Source organism: Portunus trituberculatus, chromosome 44 (genome assembly GCF_017591435.1).
Source record: "Portunus trituberculatus isolate SZX2019 chromosome 44, ASM1759143v1, whole genome shotgun sequence".
Taxonomy (NCBI): Eukaryota; Metazoa; Arthropoda; class Malacostraca; order Decapoda; family Portunidae; genus Portunus; species Portunus trituberculatus.
The window spans coordinates 2527009-2547261 of NC_059298.1; the positions used below are offsets into that span (position 1 = coordinate 2527009).

The 20253-nt window shown below is 36.7% G+C and overlaps 1 protein-coding gene across 5 annotated transcripts in view; it reads right to left on the reverse strand.

Annotated features, from left to right (window-relative positions):
• The window catches only part of LOC123519062 (dynein axonemal heavy chain 3-like), a 386884-nt gene that overhangs the window by 87045 nt on the left and 279586 nt on the right, over window positions 1-20253 (reverse strand). For 4 of the 5 annotated variants that reach the window (XM_045280233.1, XM_045280232.1, XM_045280234.1 and 1 more), the window contains 13 exons: window positions 19978-20155; window positions 19622-19800; window positions 18852-18935; window positions 16993-17194; window positions 13501-13704; window positions 10380-10497; window positions 8489-8687; window positions 8214-8382; window positions 7465-7658; window positions 4432-4560; window positions 3910-4111; window positions 3464-3586; window positions 1855-1965 (listed from right to left, as the gene is read on the reverse strand). In XM_045280233.1, coding sequence (XP_045136168.1) covers window positions 1855-1965; window positions 3464-3586; window positions 3910-4111; window positions 4432-4560; window positions 7465-7658; window positions 8214-8382; window positions 8489-8687; window positions 10380-10497; window positions 13501-13704; window positions 16993-17194; window positions 18852-18935; window positions 19622-19800; window positions 19978-20155 — 2092 coding nt within the window. The remainder of the gene's footprint in view (window positions 1-1854; window positions 1966-3463; window positions 3587-3909; window positions 4112-4431; window positions 4561-7464; window positions 7659-8213; window positions 8383-8488; window positions 8688-10379; window positions 10498-13500; window positions 13705-16992; window positions 17195-18851; window positions 18936-19621; window positions 19801-19977; window positions 20156-20253) is intronic. The other variant, XM_045280235.1, reaches the window with a different exon arrangement.

Consider the following 20253-nt stretch of genomic DNA (forward strand, 5'->3'; position numbering starts at 1 on the left):
TTCATGCAGTCTAAATAGAGGTAATGAATGGACACAATGAAATACTATTCATAACAGTGGGTGAAGCAATACAAGTGTCAAGTCTACTTAAAAAAATGTCAGAGAGAATGGTCAGAGGCAAAACCTATGTCAGCTTATGGTGTGTTGCTCTTCCAAACTACTAAGTCCAGATAAAACCAAGAGAAGCTAGTGAATGGCAATCAACCACTCAAAATGCTAATCCGATTTACAAGAGCTGTATCACTTTCACTTATCTGCCAACCTCAGCCATAAACCCTTTTCAGTTAAGACACTTCTTGCCAGAATTCATCGATGACATGTTCAATATGTTAGAGTACATAGTAATTTCTTATTGTTACACACAGCAAGCTAGTGTGTAGGAAAATAATGAACAAAGCAGTAAGATTAAGAACAAGAAGAGAGATGGGGGAAGTGAGAGATAAGAGGAGGTGAAGGAAGTGGATGCATCTCTTATGTGTATGAGCCATGCACTTTTATATGAATCTAAAGTTAACTTTCCCAACTTAATTTACTTCACCTCCTTTTTGAGAGTTGCCCTACCACACTGTAATTTGTTTTCACCGACCTCCTCAAATTAAGCTTTTAGAATTTTTAAAACATAAACATTTTGTTATGAGGGAAAACAGCAAAGAGTGGTATGCAGCCATCATTTGGCTTGTTTGATATAGATATATATATATATATATATATATATATATATATATATATATATATATATATATATATATATATATATATATATATATATACATATATGAATATATATATATATACATATATGAATCTAAAGTTAACTTTCCCAACTTAATTTACTTCACCTCCTTTTTGAGAGTTGCCCTACCACAACTGTAATTTGTTTTCACCGACCTCCTCAAATTAAGCTTTTAGAATTTTTAAAACATAAACATTTTGTTATGAGGGAAAACAGCAAAGAGTGGTATGCAGCCATCATTTGGCTTGTTTGATATATATATATATATATATATATATATATATATATATATATATATATATATATATATATATATATATATATATATATATATATATATATATATATATATATATATATATATATATATATATATATATATATATATATATATATATATATATATATATATATATATATATATATATATATATATATATATATATATATATATATATATATATATATATATATATATATATATATATATATATATACATAAAAGCAGCCTTGGCCAATCAATGTTGCCATTACAAAAAGATGACAGGTCTTGCTTCAGTCAAAATAGAGGTTAAGAAATGTCTTCACCAAGTAGGGAGCCAACTGTATCTACTTACTTTGTTAAGTTTAATATTTCCTTAGTTATCCTCACACAACACACACTGCTAAATATATATTTCAAAACTAAGCAATCCATATATGATGTAAATCTACTTGTTGATTATGGATTATGCATAATTATTTACAATTGAAACCCTATCAATTGTTTTCTCATCCTGAAAAAAACATTAACAATTCAAATACTTTTTACAGGTTATTTATCAAATTACATCACTACAGCAATTACTACAGCAAATGAAATAAAATTATTTGTTTAACATAACATTCAACATGACTAAACCTTCTCATACAAAGCACAAACAATGTACAGCAAAATATAAAAAAAAGTCATAAATGCCGTATTTAACATTTTTTAGCGTGAGTATGTATGTACATACATGACATTTATCTATACATAAAAAATATATAGTATATACCTAATTTTTCATATACTTTCTTTAACATTTTCATTAATAAGATATAGAAACAATGTGACAAAATACAAAAGGGCATGGGCATACCTGGTAGGCTTTTGTCTTGCCACTTAGAGGTTCCCCAACAATTATTACTCCATGCCGTATCAGCACCATGTTGTAAAGTTGTACCATCTTTTCTCGGAACCAGTCAACATCCTGCAACATATAATAAACATTAAGAAACTAATAGTGGATCACATATCTAATAGATATTCATATATATGAGGCACAAAATATAATAATTTACAATACAAAGTATAAATAAAATAATTTCAATGATCCTGACTTTGGAAAAATCATACCTAATCAAGCACCGACTTTATAGGGAGGCGGTGGCATAGTGGATAAGGTAGTAAGTGTGGGCTCGGGCAGATATCCATGTGTATGTTCGAATCCTATCAAGTACAGCCTTGAAACTATGCTATTTGTCAAGTGGTTTAAAGTTACCTACATATCACATAGGTGGTTACAACAAAGATGCACTTGGGTGGTGATATGGGCCCTAATATGGGTACCACTATAAATAAAATTGCCTGTTCCACTAATAGGTGGAAGCTGAACAGCACTTTCCATACATGGTCTTCAAGTACACCTACAGGCAGTACGGGACATAACATAAAAAAAAAAAAGTATTTAATGAAGAGTAAAAGTATTTTCCCACTTCTCTCACTGTCTCATTTACATAGATTTACATGATATTTACAGAGTTGGCTGGTGTGATGATATATTCATACATACTATTAGTGGGAAATATTTCTGAAAAATCAGGTTTATACCCTGAAAGTAAGACTGTGGGTCGGAAATATCCATCCCAGAATGGGCTACCTATGACACAGGTCAATATTGCTGAAGGAAACTAAGTTCCTTTATTTGATCCTCCAAAATTTCAAACCATATTTAGTTATATATTGTTGTCTGAAATCAAACAAACACATCATATAAAGTGCTTTATTCATGCAAAAAAAAAAAAAAAACATTAGAGAATATGTTTTGATGCATGACAGCCCATCTTGGCAACTCATATCACATGTCTATTTTTCTCATGCAATACCAATGAAAATATTATAAGTGAGATTTTGGTGAGTGAAATAAAACAAATATGAATTCTACCTTGTTTCACCATCAAAAGTGGAAAAACAGAGCTGGCTGTAACTGTTTTCTATCACTACTTCAACTCATATTAAAGGGCTAACTTAACATGACTCTAAATGTGTTATAGGTAGCTTTTCCCATGAGAGACATTTCTGACACACACTCTTCCCTTTGAGATTTAAACACAATTTCTCAGTAAAGTTTTTCCATTAATAGTGCAATATACCCTCATATCAAACTTACCCCAACTCTTATATACATCTGATACTCACATTTCTTCCTACGAAGAACAACTAAATTACTAAGTACTAATTATGTAATAAAAACTTGTATTCTCTTGTCAGAATCTCTCTCTGTTTCTGTCTGCAAGTTCAATATTAATTCTGAGGGGATAACCTTTCTCTCATGGTAAAGACCTATTCTTATTACTTATCCAGTCTCTTTCACAAATCTACTATCTTGAATATTTCAAGTTCATTAATATTAGTTTGGTATTCTTTACTTCCTTCAAATCTCACTTAGTCTTCACATACAAAGTATGTATAATAAATTATTGTCTTACTTGTAAGTTGTTCTCTTGTAGTGTCTTCTGTATGGCAGTCATTAGGGCTGGATCTATAGTAATGGTACTGTCCTTTTCAGAAGGAAACAGATCCTGGACAATCCCCTCAAAAAGTGGCACATCCTGCAGCAAATAAGATATGTCATCAAGCAGGAATGAAAATAACAATGTTACATTGCAATCCACTAAAACCACCACTTACAACTTAATTTAATCTAGAACAAATTTTGCACTTGCTTGATTCCTCTCATTTTGTGACAAATTTAACTTTTCTACCTTGTGTTTTACTGCCCCTGGTCAACAGTGCTTCAATTTTATTTCTTCTAATCAAAAGAAAAAATAGATATTAGTACATATAAAACACATATAAAATACATGTAAGACATGCCATCTTTTAAGCATTTTATGATTAAAATGTCCACACATACACCAACAAAAATACTTACCTGAGCTACAAATTTGGGTAGATTAACCTCTCTGATAGCTCTTAGAACAACCTGGGATTCTGGTACATCAGGCATGAGGAGTCGTAGGTTGTTGGCTGCCTGCAGAACAGCCTTCACTGCTCTCATGCCATAATCATAATGGTGTTGTGTGGACAGTTGCTCTGAGCACAGCCGATATGTATCAATGATTTTTCTTGCCAAACTGTAATAATCACACAACTCTAAAGTATCCAAAATAAAAATTGATTTAACACTACTCTATGCAAATCACTACAATATCATTGGAAGGTAATCTAAGATCATAAATAGTAAAGTGAGCCACCTGTGTGAAAAGCCAAAATTTAAAATAAAATCCAGTGCAATTATGAAACTTTTATCATCCTTGGCAACCGTTGGTAAAACAATATTCCAACTTTACACTTAGACTATACAAAATTCATCTTTACCTATCATTGGCCTTTCTAAATACCCCTTACTTCTCATTTCATATCTCTAGTTACAATAGAAAAAGGTCATATTAACCTGTCAGCTTCAATGAAACCAATAGAGAAGAGGACAATCTTGGCAATCATCACATAATCTGGCACCATCATGGCTACTGAACGGAAGAGCACTTTCAAGCTGTCTGGTAACTCCCTTCTGCCGGCATATCTGAGGAAAGTACATAAATCAATGTGAAATATCAATAATTTCAAGAGGAAAGCATAGCCTAAAGGTGAAAAGAAGAACATTACAAAAAGCAAGTTCATTATGAAAACTGTCTAATACAAAAAAGGAAATCTTTGGGAGCAAGGAAGAATGGTTGTGCATGCTAAGATTAAAGGAAGATTAGTAGTGAATACATACATGTGACACCTACCTACAAGCTCACACAAACACACACACACACACAAATTGGATATTGAAAGAGTGTAGGGAAGAGCTGGCAAATAAGGTATACAATATAATACAATGTTCTATTGAAAAGAGAAAAGTACCAGAAGACTGGAAAAAGCCAATATTGTGCCAATATATAAGGGGGGAAATAAGGAGAACTCAACAAATTACAGGCCAGTGTCCCTAACAAGTACAATAGCTAAAATATGTGAATGTGTGATCAAAGAAAGATGGACCAAACATTTGGAAGAAAAAAATATAATCAATGAAAGACAATATGGCTTTACAAAAGAAAGATCATGTGTAACAAACCTTATATGCTTTTACTCTAGAGTCATAGACATATTTTTAGATTTAAAAAAAAAGCATTTGATAAAGTTTCACATGGAAAATTAATAAGAAAACTGGAAGATATAGGGGGAATAAAAGGAAAATTGCTGGAATGGATGAAGGATTTCCTAACTGGAAGAACTTTGAGAGTAACAATTAGAGATAAGGAGTCCACATATATTTCATCTTTCTAGACTGATGAAATATTTAATATTCAATATATGAAAAATTCAGGCACATTTTTTTTGGTTTGAATGATAGTGTTTTATTACATACAGGTAATTCTCGATTTATGCGATAGATGTGTTCCAACAGGCATCGCGTATATCAAAATTCGCGTAAAACAAACTTGTAATTCTCATAAGAAACAATAGATAATAGGGGGGATGCGGGATGCGGTCCAAAAAAAATCTGTACAAAATTATCTATTTATTTGGCTAAATTAACATGTTTTTATTATTTACCATTCTAAATACCAGAAGTGTATTTAAAGTAAAGGGAAAAGCAAGAAATAATAAGAGAACGCAAAAAATAATAAGAGAAAACAACAAAACAAAGAATACGTAAACACAACACTCACTGCGTCACTGCCTTCACCACTCACACCACAGTCAGTCACCATCTTCCTCTGAGCTTTTCCACTTTATCAAAAATCCACTAATCGAAAATAACTCCACAGTATAAAAGTAAACACTAGTAAAAAAATAAACACAGGATGCCAAAGTTTTCACCACTCACAAGCATTCGCCGTCGCTGTCCGCTCTCTGGCGAGCAGTTTGAAAATGTGGTTGGGCCAAATCGCGTATAATCAAACCGATCGCGCAAATTTAATCAATTATAATATTTTTTCGGTAGTGTATCAACAGAAACGCGTAAATTAAACACATGTAAATCAAGAGTTACCTGTATCTTATGTTTATTTTTTCATTGGGATAGCATACACAGAACTGGAATGGATATCAAGCCATCCCAACTTTGCTCTGCTAATCTGGGAAAGTTCCAGCTATCTGGAGTGGATGTTCCTTGTTCTGTGTATCATAGGCCAGTGTGATAACCCCCCTTGCACAAATTTACGGCAAATTTGGGGTGGTGGCGGATTTGACCAGGTGGTTGGCGCGCAAGATATGAATGTCGAATTGGCGAGTCAGTCGGTCGAACCTTGAGGATTGGGTATTAATTAACTGAGTTCGAATTGGCGATAATTCGAACCGCGAACAGTCGAATCACGAGGATCCCCTGTATCCTATGATGGTTTATGTTTCCTTGTGAGGATATAATTTTGAAAACCTGCTGAAATGTGTCCTTTTGCTATCTGATCCTCCAGTCCCTGTTAGCCCATCCATGTTCTGAGGCAAAACTTCACCACCACTTAACATTAGCTTGCCTCCACCACCTTTACACTTGACTGCTCGACCCACACGCTACCCTGTGTAGTTACAACACTACAGGATTATCACACAAGCTGTGAGGTGTGGTACTTTGCTGATGTCGACCTGCATCACAATTATCTACTGGCATTTCTTATTTAATATCCTAAATTATTTAGTAGATATAAGAACATAAGAACATAAGAAAAGAGGGAAGCTGCAAGAGGCCGCCAGGTCTATACGAGGCAGTCCCAGTGCGCTTAATCTACCTAATTCCATCTTTCTTCCCCATCCATGAATTTATCTAACCTTCTTTTAAAGCTCCCTATTGACTCAGCCCTGACTACATGCCCACTGAGACTGTTCCACTCATCAACCACTCTGTTTGAAAACCAGTTTCTTCCCATTTCTTTCCTAAACCTGAATTTTTCAAGTTTAAACCCATTATTTCTGGTTCTGTCCCCACTACTGATCCTAAGAACTACATTCATGTCCCCTCTGTTAAATTCCTTATACCACTTAAATACTTCTATCAGATATTTGTTATGTTATTATATTCTGATGTCTAATATTACTTTATTTGTGATACATAACGATGGAATAAGTGCTTGTATGAGTGTGGTTGGAAAAGGCTGTCTCCTCAATGTTCATCAGTGAATAACAGCATGCGTTCTTGTGTGCTACACAATGTTTGTCTGGATTAAGTTATGCATGAGATTCATGGAAGCTTCTAAATTATAATACAGAAAGCTAATGATAAAACAAATATAAATAATGAATATCACAAATACTTATGCAAACTAGTATGGGAAAAATAAGAAATACTGTTTACAGAAGAAGGTACATTCCAAAATTTGAAAAATATTAGAGTTCAGAGGGTATCAGGTCCCAAGTTCTGAATAAAAGTCTGTACATGCATTTTCAAATTTCTTTTAGATCAATATGTACATTAAGTAGGAAAACACTTTAGGTGAAGTCTTACCCAGGATTCATGGTAATAAATATGGTACAGCTAGGATTAAGAACCAAGTCCACACCCTCAAATATGAAGCGCTGGGCCTTGCGAGCCACTGCGGCCTGAATGGTCTGTATTTGTTGTCCAACTACAGACAGTACAGACAACTGGATGCGGTTGAATTCATCAAAGCAGGCCCATGCTCCACTTTGGGCCAATCCCTATAACAAAAGTTTATATGCAATAATATATAAAATCTTAATGCTGTGCTGTAATTCTTACCTAATACATTTCTTCATATATATATATATATATATATATATATATATATATATATATATATATATATATATATATATATATATATATATATATATATATATATATATATATATATATATATATATATATATATATATATATATATATATATATATATATATATATATATATATATATATATATATACATACAGTGGATTCTCGAACTTGGAACATCTCAGACTTGGAACAATTCAGACTTGGAATAAATTTAATTTTTATTTATTCAGGTAAAAATTTAGAGTCTTGGAATGGATTAAAATGCCTTACATTGTTTCTCAAGGAGATGACAGTTTAGGATTTGGAAGAATTTGGACATGGAACACAGTCTTCTGGAAGGAATTATGTTCGAAGTCCAAGGGTCCACTGTATATATATATTCTAAGACAATCTCACGTGATGAACAATTGTATTACAATACATGTAATATGACAAGTACTGATATCATTAACAAACCTTGAAAAACTTGGCCATAGCCTTGTAATCTAAGCCATCAGAGCAATTAAAGATAATGCACTGTTTTGCCACAGCCTTGGCCAGATCTTTGCAGGTCTCAGTCTTTCCAGTCCCTGCTGGGCCCTCAGGTGCTCCTCCCAAGTGTAACTTAAGAGCACCCATTAGAGTCCTGTGAGGAGTGGACTATGAAAGATTCTTCATTTAAGTGTAATAAGTACAACTAGCATTCATACCAAGAACTGTAGCAATAAACTAAAAACAAATTCAACACTTACCTGAAACATCGTTCGGTGAGAGGAGTGATAACCAGCCTGGAGGTGTTGCCCAGATACTCATATCCATACTGAAGGCACATAAGGATCATATTTACCTCAACTAGTTCATTGACCCAATAATACCTCATCTGTGCCTCCCAAGTAAAATCTGAGGAAGAAGAGGAACCTTTCCTCAAAAGTTCCTTCACCACATCTCGTCCTGAGAAAAAGAAAAAGGAAAAGCAAAAATATTGCTGATTATGTGATTTGAAAAATAAGTTGAAATTGGTAACTTTGTTCCAAAGTGTTTGAAAAACCAAAGCTATTTTTCCCATAAAAATCAATGTAAAATTCAATCATTTATTCCCAGACACTTTTCTAGCCTGTCTTAGAAAAATCTGTTAAGAAGATGGCTGCTTCACAATATCTACAGGTCAGAAATAATTAATCTAGAAGTCATATATTGAATGAACTTAGTGACACAGAATTCATCAGAAGATACTGTTTAGACTATGCAGGTACCAATCTAGTGAAGGAAGCCTTACAGAGTGACACAACACTTAGACATTTTGCTGCTGGGAAAAGTTACTCAGAAAATACAATTATGCAGTAGTAATGACATTGGAGGGTAATCAAGAGAGGCACAGGTGGCTTGGAATTACTAATGAGAGTTGAAAATTGTTGATTTACATCACTGCTCTTCAATGGAATCACAATTCATTTAAGAAGATTAAATTAAAGTCAACTCTCAATTAACACAAGAGTTACGTTCCTGGAAATGTCATGTTACTCAAAATTGTATTATTCAAACATAATTTACCCATAGAAAGCAATGGATAATAGTGGGGTTATATTCCAGGACACTGGTAAAATCTACCTATTTTGGAGAATTTGTTATTCAAGCCTCAAAAAAACATGTTAATACATCACTAGGTTAAAGAAACAATACAAACACATGTTCTCACCTGCACATCTTTCTTGTCCAGGAAATTAGAAAATCATTTATTCAACATGATGTGTCATATGATTTTATATGCCAGGAACATTATCCCATTTTCATACATTTATTATTAGTGTATTTAATGAAACAAACTATGAGTATAATTTGGTGGTGGTTGGTAGCAGTGTTTGTTTACCATCAATTCAGCTGATTGAGGCACACAGTTCAGACCTCACAGCCTCACTGTTACACCACATGCAACATGGAAAAATTTATGAAGAGAATCAGTCCTATTACTACTGCAGAGTGTGATTTATTAATAGACTTGGTGAGCCAGGAAAAAATATTTATAAATAAAAGCACAGATGGCCGTATAGTGTGGCTCACCACCAGACAGAAATCTTAACATGGGAGAAAATTGCCACCTCTTTCAATTGTGCAGACTATGGGAAGAGGACAGTCCACCAGCTATCTATATTAAATGGGTACTTATCAAGTGATAAAGACATACAACTAATTGTAAGATAAGTAGAATTCTGATAGAAAATTTGAGAGATGGAGATATGGTGATTGAAGCTGGCAGAGATGATGATGTTGTTGTTCCTCAGACCTATTCATTCACTATGGCTTTGTTATTAATGACACACCATCAACAAGTTTCATGGATTCCAATCACAATTTTTGTAAAGTAGGCTATCTGAATGGTAAAATATATATTATTCTTATCTTTCTAAAGTCAATTAGCTCACAAAACTAATAATAATAGGTATTTAGGCAAAATTTATGCGAAGATAATGATGAACAAATGGGTCTTCCTTCACCTTCACAGCAAAGATGAATCCTGCCTGATCGTTACCTTCCCTAGCTATGGAAAAGCAGGGTTCACTCTTTAAGAATACTGATTTCTCCCAGACGGCATCCTTCAACTAATGAAAGTGGAAGGTATTGCTTAAAAATCTACTCCAAACTTACCATGAACGTAAGTGACTATCAGGGCTCCCAGCGTTAGACGAAGACCATGGTCTACCTGTCCTCGAACTAACTGTACCACTTCCTGGATTCTGGCCTCACATTCCTCCAAATACTGCTGCTGGTGAAAAGCCAAGTATATTCACAACAAGGATTAAAACAAGGATAAATCTTTTTAATACAAAATATAATTTCATTATGATAATATTTTGGTGTACAAATATCAAGCACTAGATAATATTGTGTGTGTGTGTGTGTGTGTGTGTGTGTGTGTGTGTGTGTGTGTGTGTGTGTGTGTGTGTGTGTGTGTGTGTGTGTGTGTGTGTGTGTGTGTATTTACCTAGTTGTAGTTTTACCTAGTTGTAGTTTTACAGGGCCTGGGCTTTATGCTCGTGTGGCCCCGTCTCCATATCTACACTTATCCAATTTTACTTTAAAAGTGTGCACACTCGTTGCAGACACTACTTCCTCATCTAAACTGTTCCACGTCTCAATACATCTCTGCAGGAAACTATACTTTTTAATATCTCTCAGACATCTTCCCTTTCTCAGCTTTTTACTATGCGATCTTGTGCTTCGAATGTCATATTCTTCTCTCAGGATCAGTTTCTCATTATCCACTTGGTCCATTCCGTTGATCAATTCATAAACTTGTATCAGGTCTCCTCTCTCCCTTCTTTGTTCCAGGGTTGGTAGATCCATAGCCTTTAGTCTCTCCTCATATGTCATCCCTTCAAATTCTGGAACCATTCTTGTAGCTATTTTTTGTAGCCTCTCCAATTTCCTTATGTGTTTCTTTTTATGAGGGGTCCACACTACTCCTGCATATTCCAATCTGGGTCTTATTATAGTACTTATCAATTTCTTCATCATTTCTTTGTCCATGTAGTGAAATGCTACTCCAATATTCCTTAGCAAATTATATGTTTCTCTAAAAATTCTATCAATATGGCTTACTGGTTGATTGTTTTCTTCCATCGTCACTCCTAAGTCCTTTTCCTTTTGACTTTCTCCAGTTCTACTCCATCTCCCATCTTATAGATTCCCACAGGTCGTCTTTCACTCTTTCCCATTTCCATGACATGGCTTTTGTTCACATTGAATTCCATTTCCCACTTCTTACTCCATTCCCAGATCTTATTTAGGTCTTCTTGCAGTATTTCACAATCCTCCTTTTGCTTTATAACTCTGCACAGTTTGGTATCATCCGCAAACAAATTTATATAGCTGTTCACTCCTTCTGGCATGTCGTTAATATAAATGAGGAAAAGTATTGGTGCCAATACTGACCCCTGTGGCACTCCGCTTTCTACTGCTCTCCACTTTGACTTCATATCTTTAACTACCGTCCTTATTTCTCTCCCCCTCAAATAATTTTCTATCCATCTCAATGTGCTTCCTTTTAAGCCACCCTTCTCCTCTAACTTCCACAGTAATCTTGCATGTGGCACTTTGTCAAACGCCTTTTTTAAATCCAAATAAATGCAGTCAACCCATCCCTCTCTCTCTTGTACTCTATCAACTATTCTAGAATAGAAACTCAATAAATTACTTACTCCTCCCGGACCCCCTTCTCCGACCCGATGAGTCGGACTTTGGGGGGGATGGTAGCATCAGGGAGGTCTGCGCTCACCCGACGGGACCAGACCTCACCCCTCCCAAAGGTTGCCTCAGCTCTACCGGACCGTCCTCCACACACCGGTCCAGGTATGCTGCTCACTCTGCCAGGTTAGAGGTTTACAGTACCCTTCCCTTTCAGTATAGTCTGGCAGCAGATCCTTCCTCCACTTGTGATGCAGCTAAACCTGCACTGGAGCTGATTGTACCTCAAAATGCGATGTTTGAGTTACCGAACTATTGTTCGAAAACATCTATTTTGAGTGAAGCAGCTGCAGTGCGGGTGATCTGGGCCCTCTTCCTCCGCTTCGCTCCCTCCCCCGGTCATCCTTCGCCAGATTCGGTTCTCGCGCTTCACATGGAACAGCGTCTTCTTATCAGGAGAGGGACTTCCCAGAGATAGAAAACGGAATGTAGGGAGGTCGGGTATGGGGGTTTGGTTCCTTTTGGTAGGGGTGACTGCGCTATTGTGATTGTAGGTAGGGGTTACTGCGCTATTGTGCTGATTTTATTTTGAAGGTAGTGTTTCCTATGTGCGTGGGGCCTCATTTTTTTGATGAGATGTTTCAGCGATACCCTGAGGCATAGTACTACACAGATAGTACTTTGTGCACTCAGTTAGTACAGCTAAACCCGCACTGGAGCTGCTTCACTCAAAATAGATGTTTTCGAACAATAGTTCGGTAACTCAAACCGCATTTTCTGTGTGAAACTTTATCAAATGCTTTTTTAGATATAAAAATACATTGTCAACCCATCCATCTTTTTTCCTGTGTGTGTGTATTTACCTAGTTGTATTTACCTAGTTGTATTGTACAGGGTTTGAATAGGGCTCATAGTGTCCAGTCTCCATATCTCCATTTATCTAGTTTTCTTTAAAGTTATGCACACTATATGCTGCAACAGTTCCATTATCCAATGCATTCCATTTTTTCACCGTTCTGTGTGGAAAACTGTATTTTCCAATATCCTTCACACACTGCCTCATCCTGATCTTCTTTTCATGTCCTCTTGTCCTTCCATCTTCTTCTGTCAACAGCACCAAGTCTTCTTTGTCTATCTTTTCAATAACATTTACTATCTTATACATTGTTATTAGGTCCCTGTGTTCTCTTCTATCTTGCAAGGTTGGCAGTCTCATTTCCTTCAGTCGTTCTTCATATGTGAGGTCCTTTAATTCCGGCACCATTTTTGTAGCAATCTCCTGTATCCTTTCCAGTTTTCTTATATCCTTTTTAGAGCTCGGAGACCATACCACTGCTGCATATTCCAGCCTTGGGCGTATCATGTTTGTGATGATCTTTTTCATCATATCTTTATCATATCTTTATGTGTGTGTGTGTGTGTGTGTGTGTGTGTGTGTGTGTGTGTGTGTGTGTGTGTGTGTGTGTGTGTGTGTGTGTGTGTGTGTGTGTGTGTGTGTGTGTGTGTGTGTGTGTGTGTGTGTGTGTGTGTGTGTTCATATACTTTTTACAGCAACACTGACAAGTGACTGCATAGAACATACCTTTAGACCATCATGTGACAAGGCAGCTGTCACTTGACTTGTCCATATGATTTGAGATACAGTAAGTACTACTTGTGAGGGCCATTGGGTTATCCACTGTGAATGTGGTGTTAATGGATGGTTTTCCACAGCACGAACTGCAACATCCTGCAAACTTTGCACCATCATCTCTTCTACCTCGACCAACCATCGTTCCACCAACCCCTACAATAATAAAATCTCAAGATAGCAACAAATGAAAAACATAATGCATTACACACACACACACACACACACACACACACACACACACACACCACATAGTGTAGCGGTTAGCATGCTTGGCTCACAACCGAAAAAGCCCGGGTTCGAGTCCCGGGCGTGGTGAGACAAATGGGCAAGCCTCTTAATGTGTAGCCCCTGTTCACCTAGCAGCAAGTAGGTACAGGATGTCACTCGAGGGGTTGTGGTCTCATTTTCCTAGTGTGTAGAGTGCGTTATGGTTTCAGACCTATCTGAAGATTGGTTTATGAGGTCTGAGCTCACTCCATAATGGGGAAGGCTGGCTGGGTGACCAGTAGGCGACCATGGTGAAAAAAAATGGTGAATTACACATTAAGAAGAAAGATACTATATAAACAGTGGAGACTCAATGATCGAATGTTTTAATAGTCAAACTTTTCAATACTCAAACCCAAAAGTTTGATTTAACCCCTTCGCGCCGGATGTTAAAAAAGCCCGCCTGTATGATATACGGGTGGTAGTGCCGCACACCTGAGCCCGGGAAACTCGTGCAAGCTTGTCATACTTGAAAAAAAAGTTTGATTTAACCCCTTCACGCCGGATGTTAAAAAAGCCCGCCTGTATGATATACGGGTGGTAGTGCCGCACGCCTGAGCCTGGGAAACTCGTGCAAGCTTGTCATACTTGTCGTCTTTGTGTATTATGCTGCTATTTTTTAGTCACTATATCGCCTTCGAAGAGTAAAGTGGATGCTTCTGGAGAGAGAGAGAGAGAGAGAGAGAGAGAGAGAGAGAGAGAGAGAGAGAGAGAGAGAGAGAGAGAGAGAGAGAGAGAGAGAGAGAGAGAGAGAGAGAGAGAGAGAGAGACGATGTAGCTTATCTTTCGAGAGGAAGGAGAGGAGAGAGAGAGAGAGAGAGAGAGAGAGAGAGAGAGAGAGAGAGAGAGAGAGAGAGAGAGAGAGAGAGAGAGAGAGAGAGAGAGAGAGAGAGAGAGAGAGAGAGAGAGAGAGAGAGAGAGAGAGAGAGAGAGAGAGAGAGAGAGAGAGAGAGAGAGAGAGAGAGAGAGAGAGAGAGAGAGAGAGAGAGAGAGAGAGAGAGAGAGAGAGAGAGAGAGAGAGAGAGAGAGACAGAGATATTTGCTAGATACAAGCGGACGATGTAGCTTATCTTTCAAGAGGAAGAAGAGGAAGGAGAGGAAAACAGAGGGAGAGGAGAGAGAGAGAGACAGAGAGAGAGAGAGAGAGAGAGAGAGAGAGAGAGAGAGAGAGAGAGAGAGAGAGAGAGAGAGAGAGAGAGAGAGAGAGAGAGAGAGAGAGAGAGAGAGAGAGAGAGAGAGAGAGAGAGAGAGAGAGAGAGAGAGAGAGAGAGAGAGAGAGAGAGAGAGAGAGAGAGAGAGAGAGAGAGAGAGAGAGAGAGAGAGAGAGAGAGAGAGAGAGAGAGAGAGAGAGAGAGAGAGAGAGAGAGAGAGAGAGAGAGAGAGAGAGAGAGAGAGAGAGAGAGAGAGAGAGAGAGAGAGAGAGAGAGAGAGAGAGAGAGAGAGAGAGAGAGAGAGAGAGAGAGAGAGAGAGAGAGAGAGAGAGAGAGAGAGAGAGAGAGAGAGAGAGAGAGAGAGAGAGAGAGAGAGAGAGAGAGAGAGAGAGAGAGAGAGAGAGAGAGAGAGAGAGAGAGAGAGAGAGAGAGAGAGAGAGAGAGAGAGAGAGAGAGAGAGAGAGAGAGAGAGAGAGAGAGAGAGAGAGAGAGAGAGAGAGAGAGAGAGAGAGAGAGAGAGAGAGAGAGAGAGAGAGAGAGAGAGAGAGAGAGAGAGAGAGAGAGAGAGAGAGAGAGAGAGAGAGAGAGAGAGAATGGGAACAGTCTATGCCATTGGGTAATTTTAGACACAAGGCGGGACGCATGTAGCTTATCTTTAGTGATTGGTGGAGACAAGGATGGTGGGAGGAGCACTAGGATTTCAAGAACAGCATACGGCGTGTGTAGTTGGTATCCAACACACTATACGGGACAACTGAACTGAAGAAAGCTCAGAAAAGAAATATGACGTCTACGTAAGCGTCACCGTATATGCTACTGGGGCTTCCTGACGCCTACATAGGCGTCACCGTATTGAAGGGGTTAATACTCGAAAAAATACCTTATAGTCGAAAGTCCATACATATGATTGTAAACAAAAGCTCCCTGGCCTTTCCCTCTCCGTTCCGCCAGTTGTGCTGCTGTGGTCGTCAGCATAACATTCTCGTGTGTTCTGTCTGTAGCTTTTAATTTATAAACTTGCATTAACACCAAAGGCTTATTAGTGGTGAAAATATCTGGTATTCAAATGACTACACACATGGTTGTAAACAAAACTCTGTGGCCTCTCCCTCCCCAACGCTGCCATTGTCCTGTTCTGATACTGGTAATACCATTAAGACCAAAACAAAATACAGGCAACCTCTGCTTAATGAACATTCACACAACGAAATTTCGCTACAACGAACGTTTCCTTTTACTACCATCTGCTCGTTTAACGAACACCAAACTCGCTTTAATGAAATCTTATCCAAGTAATTTTTTCCAAGTTTGAAAGCCCCGCCTTATCACGCAAGCCGATAAGCTTTTGAATACACCAGCGCCTCTCGTGGACAACATGTGCACCACTCACTCCCCCTACCCTTCCCCATTCTTAGTTCACAACAAAAACAGGGTCCAGCACCAGCTCATCATCTCACGCTCAACATGCCACAAAAACGCCCTGCAACCAGCCCTGCAATGATGCCTAGCGTTGCTAAGATAAAAAGGAAGTCTCTTACTCTCAAAGTGAAGCTGGATATTCACAGACACGAGAAAGGCAAGAAAACTAATAGCATTGCTCGCCACCATCTACTATCTACTATTTTCAAGTCAGCAGACTCTTTTAAACAGGCTTATTAGTGATGAAAATAAGGAATCTAGTGAGAGTACAAGTGAGCCACAGCCCTCCACTAGTGGGTTCACGGGCATCCCACTAAGAGAAAAGTTACTTGACGTTTTTATGGATGGTGACTCGTCCTCCAACAATCTTCCTCCTCCTGCTTACCATTCTCCCCTCCTCTTCTAGGTTATCTATCACTAGCCTTCACTTACGGTATGTACAAATCAAAATCATAAAAAAACTAATTACATTGACAAATTTACAAACTTAAGGTTTTGCCAAGATTAGAACTTTTAATACTCAAACAACCATTTGGAATGAATTAGATTAAAGTATTGAGTCTACACTGTACTTTCCTCATGTGATGCATGCAAAGTAGCTCACCCTGGCCTTTGCAGGAATAACTCTATTGCTAAACTGCACCAATTCTCCTTCTGCTGAAATCATGCCTTCAATTTCTTGCTGAGGTGAGAAGTGAAGACGACTGATGCCTTCAAAACATTTTTTAAGGTGTGGTTGTACTCGCTGAGGATCCTTAGTTTCTGACAGAATTTCAAGTAGTTCATCATTTGAAAGAAAAAAAAACCTGTAATGGAAGACACAAGACTGACTAGATTACCTCAAACCATGAATGTTTATCACATCATCTCAAATTAATAATATAGAAATCCCTCTATAATGTAATTAGATATGTTCAATATATATATATATATATATATATATATATATATATATATATATATATATATATATATATATATATATATATATATATATATATATATATATATATATATATATATATATATATATATATATATATATATATATATATATATATATATATATATTGCCAAATCTGCTCCCTTTGCTTCTGACGCACTTCACATGTTGTCTTCCAATATATCTTATGTGCAATCATTAGTTTATTTCATAAACCTCTATGCATATGTTGAATAAACTCATTTTTCGAAATAAAATCACACATATATATAATAGATTCCACCTTTGGAAACCTCATGGGCCACAAAGTTAACATGTATGCACTTGCTAACATTATTCCTACACTGGTTTTCTTTTCCTTTCAATGTTTATATTTACATATTTCAAGTTATGTAGTGTAGATGGTTTTAATGATACCAGTGTGTTGTACTCTTTAAAACAACGCTCCACACAGAAAGCGTCTACTCACCATGACTATAAAGACAGCTCTGGCAGCATAGTACCCAGAATTCCCATATCTTCTAGGGAAACTAATGTTCATACAAGGCAAATAATTAGCATAAAAACCGAATACAGTAAGTCCTCCTAATTCGGTACTTCGTTATTCGGTAAATTCACAGTTATGGTGTTTGGTAATTTGTACCCTTGATTCTATTTACGGTAAGAAAAATTTACAGATACGGTATCAGCTCGTGTTTTGTTTACACCGTACAGTAGCGCCACCACACCACGCGGCCACCACAACAATCAGTCTCTTCCCGCATTTCCCACTGAACACAAGTGAAGTCCCTACGATGTGTTTTTTTGTGGATATTATGAGTAAAGGCTGAAATCCCTACTGTCCCTTAGCCTCAGAAGGGCCATCATCTAATAGAATACGTGGTGAGTGAAAGGTAAATAAAAACATTTTCTGTTTATTTCTTTCGTGCAGTACTTTACATTTCTTTATATGATTATTTTCATGTCTGTAAGGGTGACTTTCAATGTGCTGAAACACATCCTCTATTATTACATGTTATAATGGGTTCGGTATATGGTAATTTTGATTTGCGGTAAGGTTTTCAGGAACACATATGTACCGTATAAGGAGGACTTACTGTATTTGTAAAACGTCATGTAATGGGGAAAACCTCTGGATGTACCCAATGCCAGCACGTCATGTTATGTAAGAAACACTTAGCGGGCTAAGGCATGCAGGAAATTCTCAATAATTAATTCATAAAAAGAAACATGAAGAAAATGGCAAAACAAACAACTACGACATGAAAGTACCTATGTAATATATTAAATATTTTTGCTTTGCTATTTTTGTTGTGCTTTTCTTCTTTTTATGTATTAATGATAGGGAATTAACTGAATGCTTCAAGTCTGCTTAATTTTTGTAACTATTTTGTATGTCATTTTGACTATATATATACATATATATATATATATATATATATATATATATATATATATATATATATATATATATATATATATATATATATATATATATATATATATATATAGTTTCTCACCTTGGAAAAAACAAACGTTTCTTTTCTAAGTAGTCATTGAGACCCTTTTGTATTTCCTCCAGCAAACGGTTGCATTCATGAAGCCTAAAGATACAGAAGTTAATTTAATAGTTTAATTTTTGTGTTATTTCAGCCAAGTCTAAATATATATTTGAGTTTCACTAATTTCAATTTAGTCCCTACATACAAAGGCAATTCATCCACATACAGCATCAGCAGATGAAGTCGTGGCCCTTTATTTGAAATCACTGATAAACAGTTTACAACTCCAATCACTATAAAATAATGGTGTGACACTGTTTGAGCAGTTGAACCAGCAGATTGTTATGTAAAGAACTTCCATATCCCTATTTCAACTTCCTTTCCTTACTCCCATTCATTCACCTATATGAATATCTCTCAAATGGTCTGTGTTATGAATGAGAATGAGGGAGGGAAGATTGAAATTGTGGTTCAGTAGTGCCACATATACCAATATGCTGGTCCTGCTGCTCATACAGTTGCCATTATTGCTGGATACCATGTCTACTCTTGTCGAGCTCAAAATGGTGAGCATATAGCAGTGTGATCATGTTAACAACTCCATTTGCTGCTAGACAAGGGAATGTAAGTATCATAGCAGTTGGAATTGTGAGCCATTTACTGGTAATTTCAAATAGTGGGTCACAACTTTATCATCCACTGAGAGTGTATCTAATGAGTTTAATGACCATTATAAAGGCTAATTAAATTTTCTTCAACAATATAGTAAATGATACACTGTAGCTAACCTTGGAAGCATATTAGGTTGCTGGGTGGCTACTAAAGCATGTGGATCTTTGACTGCTGTAGTCATCAATTCCCTCCATGTCTGATCAACACGGGTAAATTTCCGTCCTTCAACTGGCATTTGCTTCATGATATCTTCAGATGAAAATATTGGCTCTAAATATAACCAGGTCATTTGGCACTGTTGAAATAGTGAAATAATTCAGAAGAAAATAAGTGTGCTTTAAAGTAAAAAGAGCTATGCTTGTATTGTCCTGTTTCCATATCTATAATCATCCAGCTTAGCTTTAAAGTCATGAATATTCCATGCTTGAATCACTGTGATGTGTTAAGAAAGAAAGAAGTAACAGAAACTAACCTTAATCCAGGCATCAAGGATATCTTGCATGGATAAAAGCTTCTCCTCCCAGCTGCGTATTTCTGCCTCAAAGGGTTTAACATAAGGAGAGCCTCTCATAGTCTGCACTTTTTGTGTATGTTCATCTAGGAGCACTTGGATGTCATCTACTGCTGCCAATATGCTGACACCTGTCTCCCTTGATTACCAAACAGAAAATTTGTTATCATTAAGTCAGATACAATAATCTAATAATATCTGACCATAAATATCTAACACATAACAAGGTAACATTAA